This window comes from Trachemys scripta, chromosome 7, assembly GCF_013100865.1.
Source record: "Trachemys scripta elegans isolate TJP31775 chromosome 7, CAS_Tse_1.0, whole genome shotgun sequence".
Classification (NCBI taxonomy): domain Eukaryota; kingdom Metazoa; phylum Chordata; order Testudines; family Emydidae; genus Trachemys; species Trachemys scripta.
The window spans coordinates 46626457-46648161 of record NC_048304.1 but is presented as its reverse complement, the minus strand read 5'-3'; the positions used below and the strand labels follow the sequence as shown (position 1 = coordinate 46648161).

The 21705-nt window shown below is 41.8% G+C and overlaps 1 protein-coding gene across 1 annotated transcript in view; it reads left to right on the top strand.

The window, feature by feature from the left end:
• Positions 1 to 21705, top strand: part of DCAF1 (DDB1 and CUL4 associated factor 1) — a 113703-nt gene that overhangs the window by 67994 nt on the left and 24004 nt on the right. Inside the window, exons 19-22 of the mRNA XM_034775400.1 lie at positions 3920 to 4013; positions 5315 to 5419; positions 6253 to 6326; positions 7691 to 7795. Coding sequence (XP_034631291.1) covers positions 3920 to 4013; positions 5315 to 5419; positions 6253 to 6326; positions 7691 to 7795 — 378 coding nt within the window. The remainder of the gene's footprint in view (positions 1 to 3919; positions 4014 to 5314; positions 5420 to 6252; positions 6327 to 7690; positions 7796 to 21705) is intronic.

The following is a 21705-nucleotide window of genomic DNA, read 5'->3' as shown; positions in this document are numbered from 1 at the left end:
CTATACTTTTTGGAATCCTGTTAAACTCTTGGCTTCAGTAATGCTTTGGCAGTGAGTTGCAAATATTAGTTAATTCTTTATATAAAAAGGTTTCTTTTGTTCACTTTTAAATGTTATTGCCATTCAGTTTCATTGGACGTCCCTTGTTATAGTGTTATGAGAGGGTAAACAGGAATGCCTGACCTACCGTCTCTGTATCATTCATTATCTTATGTACTTCAGTCTTGTTCCCTTGTTGAGATGGTTTAGTATTGAGAACAATCTTTTCATGCTTGCATTTCTTGACCCTGATTCCCCCTTCTATTTCTGCTATCCCTTTTGAGGCTAGGGTGGCCAATGTTGACCCAGGTAAGGGCAGACCATTGCTTTATATGAAGGCATTATGTTGTCACTTTTGTATCCCATTCCTTATATATTTTTTGATTGCTTTTTTTTTAAAAAAAAACGCTGCTGTGCATTGAACAGAGGGTTTTGTTTGTTTTTTTTCCATTGAACTGCCATAGTGACACCAGGACTTTCCTGACTGATTGCTCGGTTCTAAATTGATTTGTACTGAGTGAATAATTTAGATTATTCCTTCTAATGTACATTATCTTGCATTTGACAACATTGAATTTTATCTGCCTTTGTACTGCCTATTTACCTAGCTTTATTTAGGACTCTCTGAAGCTCTTGAGTGATCTAAATACTTTTTGTCCTCTGCAAATTTTACCTCCTCCCGTGCCCACATTCATTTGCTCATTAATAAATATTTTTTAAACCGTCCCCCTAGTATACTTTAATGACAGATTGTGTATATTTGTTAGCGGTTTAACATATTCATTCTTAAATTCTTTTGGATTCTAGTCCTAGTAAGTTCTTGCTCTTTAACTCATCAGTTTGTTCTAGTACCTTCTCATTTTGACAGCTTAATCTGATGTCTGTGATGTGAAAAAAGTAGGTCTGAGGTGGGTATCCCTCCTCCCCCCCCCCCCCAACATCTTCTGCAGTGAAATTTGATGCACAGACATAATCTTGGGTTGTGCGTCCTGTCTTTATTCTCTTGTTTCCTTAACACTGTTAGTTCAGCAGATATAGTAGCTCTTTTGCAAGCTTTCTACTTCCAATTTAAAGAATTTCTCGATCGTTTTTGGTTATTTGCACATCAGATTCTCTCCTAGCCCTTCTAACTTGCATCTTACACTTTACCTGCCTTAGTTTAATCTCCATCTGGAAGGCAACATGTTCTAATGGATAGGGCACTAAACTGAGAGTCAGGAGACCTGGGTGGTAATCCTAGCTCTGCCAGTGACCTGCTGTGAAACATTTCAGCAAGTCCATTTTACCCCTGTACCTCAATTTCACAATCTGGAGATAATGATACTGACTTTATTTGGTGAAGTGCTTTGAGTGTCATGGCAGAAAAACACGATTTAAGAGAGGATTATTTATTTATTTCTAATGGCTTCACATTTCTATTTTCTGAAGGACGCCTCTGAAACTGTTGAGCTTTGCCATTTAACCGTACTGTCTGTCATTTGTGTTTTAATTCTTGCCCTCTTGATTCTTTTTTGCTTAACGGTATGGTATGTTTAAATAACCTACATGTTGAGTTCTAGAATTTTAATTTTCTTTTACTTCTCACTAGCTACTTTTATTTAATTTAATTTTTAAATCCTCCTCAAGTTTATTATTAGATCTAGTCTTTGGTATGATTATTTCCCTGAGGATGTGGAACTTACTTATGTTATGGTGACTCTTGCTTAATGGCTCAACTGTAGTTACTACTTTAATCAACTCCTGTGTGTTGCTATTCTTGACTTAAAACTAAGTCTTTCCTCTTATGTATTTTAGCACTACCTGTTCCAAGAAGCAATCATTTATGGAGTCAAGAAATTGCCGTACCCCTCCTTGTCTTGTTGTGACATTTGACCAATTTATGTGTAGTTAGTTGAAGTTACCTATTATAATTTTTTAGACTTAGGTGCTTTGTTGTCCCTCACATTATGTACTTACCCTTCACATTAAGAAAGATTATTATTTGTGTTCTTTTGATGTGAGAATTGTATTGGTATATGTTCTGCTGTATGGTCCTCTATACTAAGAAATCTTGTCTTGAGATTCTGTAGTGGTCTTTTTTAGATATATTGCTATCACATAATCTTCCTTTCTCATATAGCCTGTAGCCAGGTCTTACAATATCACATTAATTATTGTCATTCTATCATGTTTCAATAATGTCTTTGATGTCAAGGCCACTTTCTGTTGTCAGGCATTTTAGTTCACTTGTTTTTTGCTTTTAAGCATATGTACTGGTGTATTATGCCATTTTATAGTTTATTTTTGGCCTTGTACCTCTTTTAACGCCTTAGTCTGATCCCCTGTTACTCTTCCAGAATTTTGCCTCTGTGATCTCAACCAGTCACTCCTTCAGTACAGCTGTATTCCTATTCTTTACTGGTTACAGAATTTCCTTTGTGTTTGTCCAGACTGCTCATCAGATACTGTGGCTTTCCCCCAGCTCCTACTTCAAATAAGACCCCAAAGCCTTGTTAATTTTCTCTGTCCTCAGGCTGGTTCCATTTTTGTTAGTGGAGCCTATTGTTCTGCATAGGGTGTCCCTTCCCTCCATGTTCCCCAGCATCTAGTAAGTGTAAACTCCTCCAGTATTCTCCATGCTCTCACCTATACACTAAGATTTTGAAATCAGGCCTGCCAAGCTCGTCCAGTTTTTAGAGAGAGATGCTATGGAGGCCAGGGTTCAAAGTGTTTTCTTCTCCCCCCCCCCCACCCTCCATAGTCTAAATTTAACTTCCAGGATGACTTTTCTGTCTGTCTTACCAATATGGCATGTCTTATGAGCAAATCCCCAGCATTTACTATAAGTCTGTCTAGATGTCTCATGAGATCTTTTACCTGCACATTCAATAGTCAAATTTCATGATCACCACATGCTGAACTATTGATATTTCTAGTTATTTAATCTGTAACCCCATCTCCTGGAGTGACTGCCATGGCGAGTAAGAAATAATAGTGGGTTCCTACTAGGGAAATTTGTCCTTCTCTTCCACATTGGCCTCATTGGGAGACTGACTTTCTAAGCTGGAGGATTGGGGCAGCTAGTTCTGAAGTGGATTCAGCTTTCAGTGTTTTGTCTCTAAATATTTCTGTCTATTTGAATAATTTTAGTCTCAGGGTGCTGCATTTGGCCATAAGGCAAGCAGTCACACATTCTGCACTCTATGCAGTAAACTGGGTGCCCCTCATCTTGGTTGATCTGCTGCTGATCTTCTACTACCATAATTTAAACAGGAGTTTTTCCTCTGTGTATTACATTGAATGAACTCATTTAGAAGCTTACCTGCCTCAGTACCAGACTTTCACTTGGGCCACACTTCCTGTGCTAACTCTCAGTGGTGCTCTCCATGCAAGTACAACTCCTTTCTGTTTTCATTGTGAAGGTTCTTACATCTCTGTAGTCTTGGTGGTAAGACACTGGTTATGTTAAAGATTTGGTGAGACGGAGGTGGAGTGGGGAATTAAGACTTTCAGAAAGGGAGGCAGGAGAGGAGAGGGACATATGGACCTCTCCAGCAACAGAGGGAGTTGAGAGGGTTTTCTGTTGATGCATGTTATATTCTGCCCTTTCAGGTGTGACTCATAGATATTTGTAGTTTTACCACTTTCATTTCATTCAGGGGATCATTTCTCTCCTCACCAAAAACTTCATCATAACCACCGTGCTTACAGCTGAGGACTTGGTACAACATGTTTAATTATATTTTTGTTCATGCTGGAGGGCTTGTGATGGTAGAAGAGAGCTGAGTATTTGCCTGACCTGGCAAGTAAGCTTCATTAGTTGGACACTATTAATCTCCTGCTCACCATGGAGTTAAAATGGAAAGTTTGTCGTGTGTTATTCCTTAACTTCTTTCTTCAGTGGGATCTTCGAACGTTCCATTTGCTGCACACGGTACCAGCATTGGATCAGTGCCGTGTAGTCTTCAACTACACTGGTACAGTTATGTATGGAGGTAGGATGTCTCTTAGTATTGCACCATGGCATTGTTGTTCTCCTCAATCTCCTTGGATTTGGCAGTAGAAGCCGAGGGTAGGGGTGTTCTTTCCCTCATGTTCATAGTAAAGCAGACAAATGGAAACTTTTTCCAGCCAATGGCTGTACTTTGTAACTTACATGAGGAAAGAGTGCTGTAGTTGGCTTCAGTCATTTTTAAGGGAGGTTGCAACTCATAAAAACTACGGTGAATCATTGCATGGTGGGGACCTGTAGAGTCCACCAACTCCTTAGTGTGCTGTTTAGAACGTCACTGGCTACACTTTACCTGTCCCTCTAATAGTGGTATCTAATTTGACAGTGTGGAACTTTACTGTCAGTGCAGCGCCTATTAATCTGATGCTTCTGGATGGAGCAGCATGTTAAGGATACATGGCCACTAAACTTCAGTTGTGCTCCTCAAGGGGAATCTGAACCACTGGTTTTAGCAGTTTCTGGGGATTTTGGAACATAAGGAAATATACTGGCCACTTTTGCAATTTTGAACCAATCAATGATCAGATTATGAAACAGTTAGCTTCCTTTGGAGTATATTAAGTTGTAATCCTCTAGAAAGCAGTGAGCTGTGGGCCGTGAGCAAGTTGCCTTAAGGAACAGAATGAGTGAACACCCACTCAACTGCATTAAAAGAACATTAAGTTGCAATGTCAAGTAGTCCAAAGTTAAGAAATGCCACAATTAAGATGGTCTGTGCAACCTTAATTAGGCTCCTTTTGCATATGCATTATGATAGTCTTTAATTATATTCCCTAGTCATAAATTCAGAATCTTCTGTTCTAACAACTAGATGTTCTCCTTTCCCCTGCTCAGAGGCGACCCAAGGGTCCTGACTCCAAATCCTCTGCTCATAACTTGTAGGGAGAGATTTTACTAAATAAACAGATTTTTTTTTTTAAGTTTTAATAGGAGGCACAAACAAAAGTTAAGCACTCTACTCCCACCAAAGGTCAATAGAAGTTGGGCATCAAACTCCATTTGTGCCTTTGAAAATTTGTAATGCAATGCAAAAGTTTGGCTTGTAATGATTGTGGAAAGAATCTGCTTCCATTTTATTTGCTAATCTTCATAACCTTCAATGTTGTGAAAGACAACTTGGGAACAGTACATGGTTAAATGGGGTTTTGCCAAATTATTAAAAGCAAAAACCTAAAAAAAAAAAAAAAATCATAGTATTGTGTGGACCCTGACAGGATCAGAAAATGATTAGAGGCAGCATTGTAAATGGGACATGGACTTGCCTAATAGTCTTTCCCTTGTCAGCTATGTTGCAGGCAGATGATGAAGATGACCTACTGGAGGAGAGGATGAGAAGTCCCTTTGGGTCATCCTTCAGGACATTCAATGCAACGGACTATAAACCTATAGGTGAGGATGAAGTTGCAGTTGCCAGGGGTTGCTTTGTGGGTTTGGTGCAGGTTGACTTAAATTTTTCTTTATTTAACCCCACCTGTTACCTCCCCACCTGTTACCTCCCCACAATATCTTATGAAAACAAGTTCTGCTTAATATACCTTGTTCCAAGCACAAACTTTGTCTTCAACACTAAACTAGCTTGAGTTAGAATTTCTGCTCCAGTACATGATTTCTTCTCTTCACTCACTCTGTGGCCTACAGGTACCAGCTCTGGTTTTCCTTCCACCAAGTCAGACATGAATCTGAGAAATAGTCAGTGGTATGGCCTAGGCTGTAATTGCGCAGCTTCATGAAAGTTCCCATTTTTCTCCCCTACCTTCCCCTCTCCCATCAGGATTTGTTCCTATCTCCAGCTCAAATGTCTGTCAGTTCAGCCTCCAGCCCGCAGCGCTCCTGGAGCTGAGCTCAGTGCAGCAGCAACAGGAGTGAGTAAACATGGCCTCTGGCTTCCAGGTGCTGGGATGAGAAAAGATGACCCACACCTCTGTCCATCTCCGTCACTACCTCATTGGAAGTTGAGAGGCCAACTTGGTCTCTCCCCTTCACAGAAAACCCAATAGCCATACTTGCACAGTTAGGGGTGCTGTGGAAATCAGTATGAGAACTGACTAGCTCAGTGTTATCAGCTTAGAAATATTCTCCATTACTGGTTAAAATTAGATAGAAGTGTTAAACATGCTTTTGTTTTAGCAACAGCTGTCCAGACATGTTTGTAGATTGTATATTTGGCAAAGCATTGAATAACCTGCTGGTAACCATTAAGTTCACTTTGTGTTGTTTTCTAGCCACCATTGATGTAAAACGGAATATCTTTGATTTGTGCACGGACAGCAAGGATTGCTATTTGGCTGTTATTGAGGTAAAGGATCTGGGATAGTTGGGAAAGAGTAAATACCAGTATTTGTGGCTGTGGTCTGAGAGCAATGCTTTAAAAAAAATAAACATCTACCACTATTGGAGCTGGAAGTTCTGGAGCTCCTACTATCAGTCTTGGATGTCTTGTGCACTAGAGCTTTGATGTGGATAGGGGAGTAGTGATCAGTCCCCTATACCCCATCTCTTGTGCTTAAATGCAGTGCTGTCTCTGTCTCTCTAACATATGCACATTTTGGGGACTTCTTGGAACCCTTCACCTGCATTCCTCAAACATTGTCTTGCTTTAAAAGAAATATACTACAGAAGGAGGCGTCCTCCTCACAAGCAGGGAGAAATAAATTTTTATTCTGATTCTCTAGTCTTTTGTTATTGAAACTTGCACAAAAAAGGAAACTCCCTCTGTCTGGTGCACCCAGAGCTTTTATTTGGGCCTCTCTTACCCTCCCTGTTTCTTCTTGAGAAGAAGGAAGCTATGGACATCCTGAAGTTAGGGGCTTGATGCAGGAATTTCTGGGGTGACATTCTATGGCTTGTGTATGCAGGAGGTCAGACTAAAAGGTCGCAATCGTCCCTTCTGGCCTTAATCAATGCATCTGTAACTTGGAATGATCTGAGTTTCTCCATTACCCTCTAGTGATGGAGTGGCTAACAGGCTTGTATTGGCTGTCTGTTTTTTTTTTTGTATTGTGAGCTATTTATGGATCATTATAAAATAATTTCTTTCCCAGATTGGAAGCAGTTTTAATTTTTGATAAGGCTCTCGCCTCTTGCTTCATACAGAGTAGCACCATAATACTAGCCTGGGGATTACTGTGCTGTTCCTGACACACCAGCAGGGCTTATGCTTAGGGGCACGATTAACAGTAATGCCATGGTCCCAATGCAAACTATTAGTGTATCAGCAGTTGGTCTATAAGAGTGGAGAGTTCAAATCCCACTTGGGACAAACTGCTTTGTTTTTAAAGCAGTGGTTGTTGGCAAAGTTCAGGTGGGAGAGGAGGAAGAGAATCTAAAGGGAAGCTGGCATGCAGTTTTGGAGAGGGTGAACAAACCCAAAGTTGGACATGCGGGGTGTTGAATGGTCAAAATGAAGGTTTATGGGGTATAAAATTCTTTGTTGGGAGTGGCATAGATGGTAGAATCTCAAAGCCAAACGTTGCAACATAACCGAATAAATGTTAGTACTAATTACACTATGTAAGTAGCAAATAAAAAAGATAAAATGCCTTTTTGTTGGTTGTTCTTGGTCGTAACCTGTCTTCTGTAATGGAGATCATGATAGAGTTATGTAAGAAAGCATAAACAGTTCCACTAGGTACTAACTGCTGTGTTGGGGGTTTTCTTCAGAATCAAGGAAGCATGGATGCCATGAACATGGATACTGTTTGCAGGCTCTATGAGGTAGGCAGGCAGCGTTTGGCAGAAGATGAAGAGGATGAAGAGGAAGATCAGGTGAGTACTGTAGAGTCATTTTGATTGTTGCGGTCCAGTTGTAATCAAACTCTTTTCACTCATAGCTGGAATGCTGGGAGCTGCTGCTTGTTAAAATGTTACTGTAAAATAGCAATTCTCTAGGCTAGTGTTCTTTTTTTCTAGCTGTCTTTAAGTGCATATTTCCAAATCTTTAGGTTTAAGATTGGCTTGGTCATTTATGATTTGTAACCCTTGTAAAAATAGGATATGGTGCACCATATTGCATTGTTAAATTGCACAATGTTTCTGTGTAATAAAGACGTTTATGAAATTTGGTAACATCTATAGGTTTATATTGGGATGCACTAATATCTGGTATAAACTAAGCACTTGACCTCTGGATTCACTGTGTCTGACAATCTATAAAAGAGCTAAGAATTATTATTACTCAGGATACAGTAGGTAATACGATTATCTGCTATGCTACAGTACATTCTATAGTCAGCTTTCAGGAGACCTCTTGGTACCAGGCTTCATAGCACTGTCCAGCACATTTTGCTTTGGTTGGAGGAGAGGATTTGGAGTGGTTTATTGTCACCTTTTTGGTGTTTGTATTGTGATACATTGATGTCTACATCGTAGAAACACAGCTGACTTTTCTTTTTTCCTCTGCGTTGGTGTGGTGAGGGTGCTGTAAAGAGAAGTTTGATTTCTTCAGACTGCACGGAAAGCTGGGGTTTTGGTGTTCATTCCACTTTCTTAATCTCCTGTTAGAATAAAACTGCTTTACTGGCTTTCAGAGGAACATTTGATAATAGCATCCATGGAGGAGACTGGATTTTCAGTCTAATCAGTGGATTTATGCTCTGTATAATATAGGTAGTACCTCACATCACCTACACAAATTAGATTGGGAGAATGCTTTTCTTTCTCATCCCTGATACCACATTGGTTCAAATGTTGTGTTATGGGGCAGTGGGTGCTTTACTATGAAGGAGGAATTATCTGCCACTGTTTGAGGCACACTACCAGACTGGATGGATCTGGTTTAGTAACTGTTTAGAACAGCAAAAATACTTTCTAATAGAAGAAATACCAGTTGTTGTCCTTTCCAAATAATATTGCAAATCATGACTACCTAATAGCCAGCCAACATCTATCCCGGAGCACATGTATGTGTAAAATAATGGTTTCTGGCTGTAGTCAGCGAATGTGCCTCTTGTTCATGCCTGTTTCCTCCTAAATTAATTTAATGTGTCAGCATCCTTGTGGTAAACTTCGTCATGATTTTGACAAATCTACAAAATAAACTTACTGTAAAACTTTTTTTTTTTGTATAGCTATTTCTATTTTTCAGACAGCATTTACCAGTCATTACCAGGCAAATATCACTGTTCTCTTATCCTAAATATAGGAAAATACTGTAGTATTAGATACTAGCACGTGGTAATGGTTGGTTGGTAGTCATTGACTTTTCAGTGGTGATTTGTGTTTGTGTGGTGCCCTAAATGAACTTGTTTGTATATCATGCTCCTGCGCGTAGGGGCAGCCAGGGCTATGGGGACTCCGCACGCTGCCTCTGCCCCAAGCGCCACCCCCCGCAGCTCCGGGAACCATGGCCAATGGGAGCTGCAGGGTGGCGCCTGCAGACAAGGCGGGCACCGCGCCGCTGCGTAGGAGCCGGAGGGGGGCATGCCGCTGCTTCCGGGAGCTGTGAGGGCAGTGCCTGTGGATGGGGAAGTGCGCAGCGCTGCCTGGCCGCACCTCTGTGTAGGAGCTGGAGGGAGGACATGCTGCTGCTTCCGGTAAGCGCCTCCTGGAGCATGCACCCCAGCTCTAGCCCTGATCCCCCTCCTGCCCTTTGAACCCCTCGGTCCCAGCCTGGAGCATCCACCTGCACCCCAAACCCCTCATCCCCCACTCCAGAGCCTGAGGGCCCCCAGCTGGAGCCCTCAACCCCCCCACGCCCCTGACCCAACCCTGATGCCCCTCCCGCCCTCTAAATCCCTCAGTCCCAGCCTGGAGCACACTCCTGCACCCGAAACCCCTCATCCTCAGCCCCACCCCAGAGCCTGCACCCCCAGCCCATCCTCCACCCCAATCCAGAGCCTCCTCCCACACACTGAACTCCTAATTTCTGGCCCCACCACAGAGCCTTCTCCCCCTTCCGCACCCCATCCCCCAATTTCATGAGCATTCATGGCCTGCCATACAATTTCTATACCCAGATATGGCCCTTAGGCCAAAAAGTTTGCCCACCCCTGAGCTAGAAGGAGCAGAGAGCTCCAGGCCCCTTTCCCCCACCACACACACACTTTTCTTCTTCCTGGCTTGTGTGTCTCTTAAGGCTGGTCAAAAAAATAATTTGTATCTTACTATATCTAATACAGTTTTAAAAGTTTGGGGTGCTTAAACAGTTCTACTGCATTGCGTAGGCCCTGACAAATCAGAAAGGTACTTCCAGTTTTCTCCTTGTTAGGCCTTCTCCCTGAGTTCCTTGAAAATTAAGGCACAATGTCCTCCCTATAGCATATGAATCTGATGTCTCCTCTTTTGACCAGAACTCATAGGTCATATGTTCTTAATCTGATTCACCAAATGTTCTAAGTGATGCTCTGGCACTAGATCGTTTGCAGCTTTTAGAGAGCTCAGGTTGTTTGTTGGCTTTCCTTGGTATCCTGGATCTACACCTCCAGGCCTTTTGCTTTCACATCTATTTCTTCTGTAAATGGTCTGCCAGCAGGTTTCCCAATTCTTGGTTTGAATCCCCTTAGTGCAGTGAAGGAAGGAATTGAAGGTGTCCTGCTCATTTTGGTAATGGTGTTTGCAGCAAGTAATGGGGGTGGATGGGAACTATGATAACCTCTTGGCTTCAGATTGTGACATCCCAGCATCAAAGTCACCTAATGGCTCTGTTTTTAGATGTTTCTGTGTAAAATGAAGCTGTAGCACTTTTTTTTTCATGGCATCTCTCTTCACCCCTCCTGTGATTTGATTGGGAGGGGTGGGAGAAGGTAAAATCAAACTGACTTGCTGCTGCTTAAGCTACCCTCAAACCCAGTGACCATGATGGATTAGCTGTTTTATGCATAGTGCCACTGCTGTAAATCCTTGAGTGTTTTTGTTATAAAATATTTGAGGTTAATGGTTAGAGTTAGGGTGGGTTTTTGCAGCTGGTGGTAGGTTACTCGTGCTAGACTTTCATATTAGACCTCTGGAAAGCCTTCTTGTCCTAGCTGAGGGGAATACTTCAGAATATCAAGCCCAATTAAGCAAAACTAAGGTGAATCTTTTGGTATTGTACTGTTAAAATGTTTCCTGAGTTACTACATTAAGTAAGGGGGAGATAAGGAAGAAAGGGGTTTATTGGCCAGTTAGAGCAATGGTAAAGTTCTGGGCTTTTTTAAATTTTTTATTAGGCCTTTATAATGAATATTTGATGCTAAATATACAAATGAATTCAGTTCCACATCTAACCAGTAGGTGGCATTAACATTTTCTTTATTTAATATGGCTTCCAATCTACCCTATTTCTCTCAGATTTAGGGGAGCCAGGTACATGTTTTGGCTGGTACACTTCCATTCCTTCTTTCTTTCCCTTTGTCTCTTAAGTGGGAGTTTCAAAAGAGGCCAAGGGAATTAGACACCCAGATCCTACTGAAATTCAATTAAAGTTTGGTGCCTGGCATCCTTGGGCTCTTTTGAAAATTCTAGCCCAGGGGTCGGCAACCTTTCAGAAGTGGTGTGCCGAGTCTTCGTTTATTCACTCTAATTTAAGGTTTACATTTTAACATTTTTAGAAGATCTCTTTCTATAAGTCTATAATATATAACTAAACTATTGTTGTATGTAAAGTAAATAAGGTTTTTAAAATGTTTAAGAAGTTTCATTTAAAATTAAATTAAAATGCAGAGCCCCCCCTGGACTGGTGGCCAGGACCCGGGCAGTGTGAGTGCCACTGAAAATCAGCTCGGGTGCCGCCTTCGGCACGCGTGCCATAGGTTGGCTACCCCTGTTCTAGCCTTACTGACAAGTATCAGAGGGGTAGCCATGTTAATCTGGATCTGTAAAAAGCAACAAAGAGGCCTGTGGCACCTTCTAGACTAACAGATGTATTGGAGCATAAGCTTTCGTGGATGAATATCCACTTCGTCAGATGAATGTGATGAAGTGGGTATTCACCCACGAAAGCTTATGCTCCAATATGTCTGTTAGTCTATAAGGTGCCACAGGACTCTGTCGCTTTTTAGCCTTACTGACTGTCTTTGGCCATTAGCATTTAGTGTTTTTCAATGTGAGTTCATCATCATGCCCATCAGAAGGCCCCTCAGAAACCCTGGCAATCTTGCTTGCATAATATTTGCATACACAGTCTGTAGGCAAATGGAGTTTTAGATGCAGGTGAGAGGCCCATTCCTGCAGTATTGTCAGGGTCCAGTTCCCCACTCTTTCTTCCCTTTAAGCCCTTTCTCCTCTTCCCCACTCCCTACAGTTTCTCTGGTCTTGCTCCTTCAGGCTTCCCCACTCCCTGAGGTTTTGACTGCACAAGTGGGCATCTGGGCTGCTTATGCAGATGAATCATAGAATATCAGGGTTGGAAGCGACCTCAGGAGGTCATCTAGTCTAACCCCCAGCTCAAAGCAGAACCAATCCCCAACTAAATCCCCAAATCCCTAAATGGGTCCCCTCAAGGATTGAACTCACAACCCTGGCTTTAGCAGTCCAATGCTCAAACCACTGAGCTATCCCTCCCCCCCAAACATATTTTGGCTGCTGGCCTGCTACTCTCCCTTCCCTGGACAGTTACTCATTTAATTCATTACCTGTCTTCTGTAATGAGAGACAAAGCAGGAGCTGTGGAGGATCTGGTACAGTGGGCAGTGAATGCACTGAGAAACCAAGGAGGGAAGGGTGAAGGAGTCTCAGGTGCTGCCCACGTGCCCCCTGCAGTAGGCAGGAGACAGGGTAGATAAAAATCAATTATTTTTTTTTAAATAATTTTTTTTAATTTAAATCAGATTTTTTTGATAAAATGCTTTTTGAGGAAAAAACCTATCTAAAGATAGTTTTAATTAAGATGCATTATAGCTCAAAAAAATCTCATCATGGAATAGGGATTATAAATTCTAATTCTATAGTATGAGACAATATATTCATGTAATGTTTAAGAAACATTTTGTAAATGAGTTCCAATAGTTCATGGATTAGGGACCCAATCTTATGCTGTTCCAGGGGCTTCTGTATAGATTATTTAGGTTAATCCTTCTATCGACCCAATGGGACTCAGTGCTCAGTCTAGAAGATACCATCAGAGATGCTTAGTTTTGCAGTTCTCAAACTGTGGATTTTTCTCTCCAGAGGTAACATGCTTGTCAACAGCAAATAAATAATATATAGAGGTGAGAAATAACAGACCTCAACCCTTTTGTCCCTCTGCAAATTTGTGTACAGAGTCAAAAAGTTCAATGAATAGAAGATTGTTGGGGGCGGAATAGATCTGGACAAGGAGAAGTCTGGAGATCAATGTGAGAAGGGAGGGACAAGCAGTAGAAACAAAAGTGAAACTGTTTGAGCAGTATATTCCAGAAGTCTTGAGGTCTTTCTGAGTGGCAGGAGATGAAAACTTTTTAAAAATATTGGTTAGTCAAAAAGGCCAGAGATGGGGCGGGGGGAATTGCTGGAGAGTAGAGTCAAAATCTACAAGTTAAATAGGTCTCTGGTCTGGCCCATCACTGTTTTGTGACTAATTGCGTAGAACGCAAAAAGTTTGATTTATTATGCTTTTGCGTTTTTGTCGATTGAAAACATTGCTTTTTTTCCTTAGTAATACTCATTAATAATCAGGGGTACTCCACCACAGATGCATGAGTTTTGGGAGTCTCTCCCTACTTAAACTGTCATGTTCACAGAGACTGAAGTCTTGAAGGGCAGGTTACAAAGCTTACTAGTCTGTTACTGTTCCTAGACTGCTCTTGAAATGTGATGTACTTTTTAATCATCAGTATTGAAAGGCTGTTTTTTCTTAGTCATCCTCCCACATCAGTATGCATCTAATAGAAGCTTCGCTATGTAGGAGGAGTGCTGTGTATAATTTGGCTTTTGCTTTTGTGTGGACACCTTCCCCAAATGACATTTCTGAATATTTTTATTCAACTCCTGGAAAATCTGATTGTATGGACCTAAGGAAACAAATATTTGGGGGAAGGATCATTCTTCTTGTAATCCCTAGTTTAGCCAAATAGGGAACTCTCTATGTTTTCAGTCTTTTTATTTTTGTATTAAGCATAAGACATTTGTGTAGCTCTGTTTTATTTCACGTTAAAAACATCTCCTGGATACATCCTCCTCCCTCAGTGCCATCACCACCTAAACTTGGCTAGCTTTTCTGATGTTAAAAGGCATGGTCTGTTTTTCTTCTTTTATAGCTCTACAGAATACAGAGATTTCCCATTGCTAGCATAGGTCTTTCTGAGTTGTGGATTGTGGGAAAGGTATCTTGAGTTTAGGGAGATAATGTTTACATACTTCATTAATATTTCCTAAATTCTGTGGTCTTTATGTATACTCTTGAGTAGAATGTTAGGGTCAGGGACAAGGAATATCTGTCTATATTTTGTAGCCCTAGCCAATGGTAATCTATCCAATATCTTCCTCTCTCACCCTTTTCATTAATTGCAGTGGAAAAATGTGGAATCCTCTATTTAAAATTTTAGAGAAAATCTATTTATACTCTGTAGTTATATGGATTTGTTCTATGAGAATCGGTAAATGTCATTCCAGTTTAAATTATACTGTTTTTTAAGACATTCACCTTTTACAGTATAATGTAAAAATTTCTATTGCAACTTATGTAAATCTAGATTAGAGAGAGACTTGTTTTAGGTTTGCAGATTGGATCCTGCCAATGAAATGTCTCTTCTGCACTAACTGAAATTGTAGCTGCTGGATTTTCAGTGCTTGTGGTGGTTTCGTAGCATTATTTTTTCCATTATCAGCTCACATTCTGCCACTTGTGATTCCAATTATGTTATGTGTGTTTATTTAGGACTCTTTCCCCTCTGTCTACAGCAAAAATCCTATGCTAAACCCACTGCTGTTAGAGAGAAGCCTGTAGTTCTTCTTCGAGTGCTTGCTCATATCGATTCCAATTAGGTGTGCGCGCGCCGCGTGCACGATCGTCGGAGAATTTTCTACCCTAGCAACACCCGGCGGGTCGGCTGTGGAGCCCCCTAGAGTGGCGCCTTCATGGCGCTGGATATATACCCCAGCCGACCCGGCGCCCCCTCAGTTCCTTCTTACCGCCCTTGACGGTCGTTGGAACTGTGGAGCGCGGTCCGGACTTGCTATGACCTAGCCGGTGTCTCAACACCGCACCTCACCGCTCACTCAACGGGGGCCCAAGCTTCCTCGACTGCCTTCCTGGCTCAAGTCCCGATCCAGGACATTTGTAGAGCTGCAGTTTGGTCATCAGTCCACACATTTGCAGCTCACTACGCACTGGTACAGCAGTCCAGGGACGATGCTGCATTCGGATCAGCGGTTTTGCACACAGCAATGTCTCACTCCGACCCCTCCACCTAGGTAAGGCTTGGGAGTCACCTAATTGGAATCGATATGAGCAAGCACTCGAAGAAGAAAAGACGGTTACTCACCGTTGTAACTGTTGTTCTTCGAGATGTGTTGCTCATATCCATTCCAAACCCGCCCCCCTTCCCCTCTGTCGGAGTAGCCGGCAAGAAGGAACTGAGGGGGCGCCGGGTCGGCTGGGGTATATATCCAGCGCCATGAAGGCGCCACTCTAGGGGGCTCCACAGCCGACCCGCCGGGTGTTGCTAGGGTAGAAAATTCTCCGACGATCGTGCACGCGGCACGCGCACACCTAATTGGAATGGATATGAGCAACACATCTCGAAGAACAACAGTTACAACGGTGAGTAACCGTCTTTTTTCATATTGATCCTTGTTGAAAAGCTTCCATCCAAATCGGCAGACATGTTTAAGAACCCACCAATTCTGCAAGGTGCTGAGTGCCCTCAAAAAGTCAGTGGGAGTTGATGGTTCTCAACTCGTTATAAGAGGCGCTTATAATCTTGTACGATAAGGTTTAATGTGAACTCCGGCACTGGATTACAAGACAGTAGTTTTTGAGAGAGAGCTTTGCTGAATAGAGGCATTATGAATTGACATTATCATATATTGTGATCATATATCTTAGCAGGGATGTCTTAAACCAGACTTCAGCCATGAGGCTAGCGATGGGTTGGCTTTGATTAAAGACCTCTTTGTGACAGACAAGAGATTAGGGAAGGGCAACCTGTAAAATGGATTAAAAGGATAGTTTTTAGCCACATATTCACCTTTGCTACATCTTTGCATAGCAACAAGAATTCCGGTTAGTTCTTGGTATGGATTGCTAGCGTCCCATCTCTGAACTATGCTGTAATTTCAGAAGGTAGCAGCCCTCTGGTACAGACAGAGGAAATTACTATAAAATACTTGAGACTTTTTAAACTTCTAGCTCTAATATCCTAGAGTGCAGTTTCCCCGCTGAAAACAGAAATGACAAAAGAATGTCCGGGCTTTTCAGTCACAAAATCAAAGGTTGATGCCTCCAGATAAGCCAGAGAATATTCCTGCAACTCCAAAGCAGCTGTGATTTAAAACAGGAAAAGCTATCACAGTTGCAGTAAAAAATTTAAACCAGGAACTAGGAGTGTGGAAATAAGGGAACATGCTTCCATCTATGGTGGGAAAGTCAAACTACTGCCAAATTGACAGTGTTTGCAAATGCTGCTGTTCTGGCATATGGGTACCAGAGGGATGGACATATTTAAGAACATATGGGTAATAATTCAGAGTAGAGCCCTGCACAGGACTATTTTAAATCCCGCTCCCACCCTGCAATACCCATTCCCATCCCCACCCACTCCTGCTATTAAGGCAGTGGGTCCTGAGGTACCTGCGGGATCCCAATCCCGCTGCAGGACTCTGCACAACTCCCGTGCAGGGCTCTGATTCGGGGGGGTGGGGGAAGGGGAGGAATTTAATAGATTATAGAAATTACAGGGGTACAGCAACATCTACCGCTGGACCCCTGGTAGTACTTCTGGGCTCTCCAATAAAGGAAATCTATGGATATAATAGGCATCTTGTTACCCATTTACCAACTGCAGTGTGCAATGACTGGCACATGATGCTTCTCAATGAGGACAGTGATTTTCAGAATTGGGAGGAAATCTGTTGTTCCAGGCAATTATTCTACTGTACGCAAATATTTCAGAAGGAAATTTGGCAAGACAACTGGACTTTGCCGTATATCTTCACATTTAACCTTAAGACACTCGTGTTTAAGTTGGAGGTAACTAGCTGATTATAAATGATAGTCCAGAGAGCAGTAGCATTGTTGGTTAGTGGTGTTTTGATAAGCCCCCCACAACCTGCTTGGTTTCCATCTGAGTTTGTCTTTACTGCATAAGGAGAATGTACTCCTCCAGAGGATTCTTAGCTGAGGGAGGGCAGCAGTTAGAGATGTTCTCATTCCACAATTGGGTAGAGAACCTGTTTCTCTGGTTCAGCTGTCTCTTCAGCACAGATCCACTCTGGGGTCTGTGGCAGATCCACTCTGGGGTCTGCCATTGGTGGAAGCTGCTGCTGGCAGCTCTGAGGTCATTCTTCTCCCTTCCTCCCCAATTTCTGACTTGTGTGAGAGGAGGGGACTGGAACTAGCTGTACAGGGGAAAGGGGCAGAGTAGGAGAGCTAGTCAGAGATATTCCTGGCAGGGTGGAAACATATCAGGGTGGGATGGATTCTTTTCAAGAGTCTTGCCCCAGATTCTGTTCCTCTCCATCCCCTTCAACAAGCACTTCCTGTGAGCCTCAGCAAACCCCTGGAAACTGGCGAGGCTTGAAAATGGAGAACACTTGCGATCTTAACTATTAGATCTTAAGGGTTGAGGTCTACCTGGCCAGTTAGCTGCCTTGGCCTTTTCTGTAATAAGACCACACAGTAGCTGATGATTGTATTGATTATTTTGAGGCGGTACAGTTTTAACCTGTGATAAAGTTTATATATGAAAAACAGCAACAAATACTCTCCCCATTGATGGAAAAATTGCCTTAACTGTGCTATTTACAGACAGTTATGGAAACAATGGTTTCTGTTTAAGTTGATTATTTTCTTAATCCTTCTATTCTTAAAAAAATTATGGTACATAGACAAACTATATGGCCGTGTGTGACCAAACACGTTTCACATGTAAAGTAAAGGGTATTGATCATTAAACACTGAGCCACAACGAAGCATGATGCCAATCTCTCTGAGACTGGACTAATATCTCCAAGGTCTTGTCTAGCTGACTTGTTAAAAAGGTGTAATGGTAACCTCTTTCTTTACTGTAGATCTGTGGTTATTGTTAAACTGGCTAAGGATGCTCTTATAGAATAAGAGAATAACTGTGTTTTATCTCTTCGCTCCATTTTTGCATCTGTGACATATTGTATGCTGTGTTTGCTGTGCTCCCTGTATTACGTCTGTCCATGTCCTCTCCATCTGCATAGAAGCCTATGGTAAGAATCCTTACTCATTACATGTACTAATACACATAGCCAGAGCTCTGTGTCTTTACCTGAATCACATCATTTCACCCACAAAGAAGTTAAGCTGCAACACCAAACTAGCTGTAAAAGTGAAAGCAGGGGTAGTCACATGTTGTGGAGGACTCTGATAATGCCTAGCGTGAATGTTATGTCATGGAGATAATAGGTATAAGTTCAGGTTTGGGGAAGGGAGGAAAAAAGGGGGCAAAATTTAGATAGGGAAATGTGGTGATGTCATGACATGAATAAGACAGAGAATGACTATTGCTATCACTACGCATTCGTTACTATATAGTGTTTAGGGAGACTAAAAAATGGGGTTGGGGAGGAAATCAGGTAACAGCTCCAACAGCTACAACAAGGAGTCTGATGGCACCTTAAAGGCTAACAGATTTATTTGGGCATAAGCATCCGAAGAAGTGAGGTTTTTACCCATGAAAGCTTATGCCCAAATAAATCTGTTAGCCTTTAAGGTGCCACCAGACTCCTTGTTGTTTTTGTAGATACAGACTAACACGGCTACCCCTGATACTTAGCTCCAACAGCTGAAAACCAGAAGCTGTCTCTCCTTGAGAGTCAGTTACAGAGAGATGTGGAGCTGCTTACGGCTTTGGCAGCAGAGTGTTGAACTGTCAGAAGAATAAAGCATAGCTTGGCTGTGGAGCAAGATAACTTACTAATATGGGGGAGATTTCCTCCTCTGGAGTAGAACATTCTTTGTTCAACCCTTTGGATGAGCACGGAAAACAAAATCCTTTGGTATCAGGAAAAGAGGCAGATACCAGTAGAATACTGACATTCTAGAAAGGTTCGCATTGCTGAAAGTGAGCTTGCTTTTCCACAGGAACAATCTGGAGAGAGAAAACAGGAAGATGCGTGTAAGAAACTTACCAAAGTAACTGAGACTGTGGGAGAAAGGAACTTCCTTTAAAAAACGGGGGTGGGGGACAGTAGGGGGGAACAAAATGTTCTAGAGGCCTAGAGAGAGGGTGGGCAAAAACCTTTGAAATTGGATCAGAAAAGAAATGTATTGACCCTTCAAAATCAAATGTGAATGCATAGAGTAGATAGTGACTGGCAGATAATTGAAGACTTCCTGAAGTGTGAAATAGGAATAGTGAGAGGTGAATTAAATATGAAAGACAAGATTAAGGAGGCTGGAAAGGTTCCACCACTATTTTATTCCTCTGGCCTCATGAGGCATAATTTCCAGGATGAGGGATGAGTCTTAATACTTGGAAGTAAGAAAACAACCCCCAACAGAGGATGCACAACCGAGTAATATAATACAAAATGTGGTTTATTCGGACTCCAAATTATTTCCTCACAGAGCAAGGAGAAGTGGTCAAAAAATTAGACAGAACAGAACTTATTTTGTGGTAATAGCTGAAACTATTTCAAAGCCTAAAACCCAGATTTATATACTGTAATCCCCAAAATGAAGTTGTCTGAGGAATGCAACCCCAGCTGCAAGCATACAAAAAGGCTTGAGAGATCTTCTGATTTGATTTCAAAACCAGAATCTAAACATGTAAGCCTGAGAGACTATAATTAATGGAGGGAAGAGACACCTTGGAAGGAGGTGAAGTACACTGCAGCCCACAGTTTATAAGGGAAGAATGGTAATAATAAATCCCAAAAGACTGAAATCTAACACGTAATATGTTATGAATATGAAGTTTCTACAATCTCCTGTATATTTGGAGATGGTGGGTCATGAACCAATCTTTTGAGTTTAAATTTCTCTGATAGTTTGTTGTGCTGACCAGACTCCTCATCAGTACACTGGGGGAATAGGAAGCTTTTTTCTTGAATCAGAAATATCTGCTCCAAATCAAAGCTCATCAGATCTTTTTGGAAAGAGTTGGTGTCAAGTAAGCGTCTCTAGGTTGCTTCTTCTGCTCAACTGCCTTCCAGATAATGGGAATCAGACCCTTGTATCAATCTGTGTTTAAAGCTGGCTTCCCTGTTGGTGAAAACAATCTTGATAATGGGTTCCCTTTGTTTATTTGATGCCTCTAGAAGAGGAGGGATCAAACAAGTGTAACACTCCTTAATGACATGCAAACCAAAGGGAGTTTAGCCCTTCAAGAGTGGGAGGTGTAGAAAACGTTGGGCCAGATTTCTACTAGTGTAAATCAGGTTAGCTCCACTGAAGTCAGTGGAACTGTGTTAACTTACACCAGCTTAGGATCTGGTCTGTTCAGTGGAAGTAGCTTTTCAATCGTTGCTGGTCTGTGCTATGCAGCTTTAAGAGATAACAGGGCAACTTCTGCTACATGTGATGGGTTGCTTTGCAGCCTTATATTCTTTAAAACTTGCAGCAGAGAAATGCTAAAACTCAACTTTACCCTCAGTCTTGGAGTGAGAGAGAAAGTAAGTGTGTGTGTGTGTGTGTGTGTGTGTGTGTGCGTGCGCGCAAAATACATATAGACAATCAGGCGCCATGTCAGATCTGGACAAATAGTTGTCTAGAGAGGATGTGGAATACTGTCTTGTATCAAACAGTCAGATGGTAGTGTCCTCCTGCAAAAGCTTTGTTCCATGATTCAACTCATGTCATGATATGGTCCTGAGTTAATCTCTTTCACACAGTATGTATTCCATGGCTCAGGAGGGAAGATATCCTGTTCAGCTATGTTCTCAGTCCAGGAACTTAAATAAATGTGATTACAATCTAGTGTGGTCCAGGATAAAGGGGATATTCCCTTAACTGGGTAACACAGGGAAGTTCCATTGATGCAGGTTGACATCCATGTCTTGTCTTGGAGCCATGACTGTCGGCTGTAACTGGGGAACCTTCCTGTGTAAGTGAAGGTTATATCTACTAATAGTTAAGTCTGAAATAGCACTAGATATATAGATTATGTAGCCTTATATGTGTCACATCTCTTTGGGTGCATTTGTAAAAACTCCTGGCCCAGGAAAATGAATTATGATTCATAGTAAGATAATTAATACTCCATTTGGAGGCTGTTGAACAGCCTGGAGGTCTGTTTGAATCAATTTTCCCTCTCCCCTCTTTCCTATGTTTCCTCAGTTTTAGACTTCATTATCTGCATTGTTGGTAAGTTTGTTTTTTTTCCAAATCTACTAGCACAATATCTTTTCTGGAGACTGAGCTCAGGAGAGTGATAACATCTGGAAAACTCCTTGACTAGCTTCTTTTATACTGAGGTTTTGTCTATACTGGGAAATATACTGGCATAATTATACTGGTACAACTGTACTGCTACTGTATATCTCCCTGTGTAGACACTTTCATTTCGGAGCTGTTTTTCTGGTTTAGGTTAATCCACTTTCAGAGCAATGTACACTAAGCTGGAAAAGCTCACTATTATTCCAGAACCACA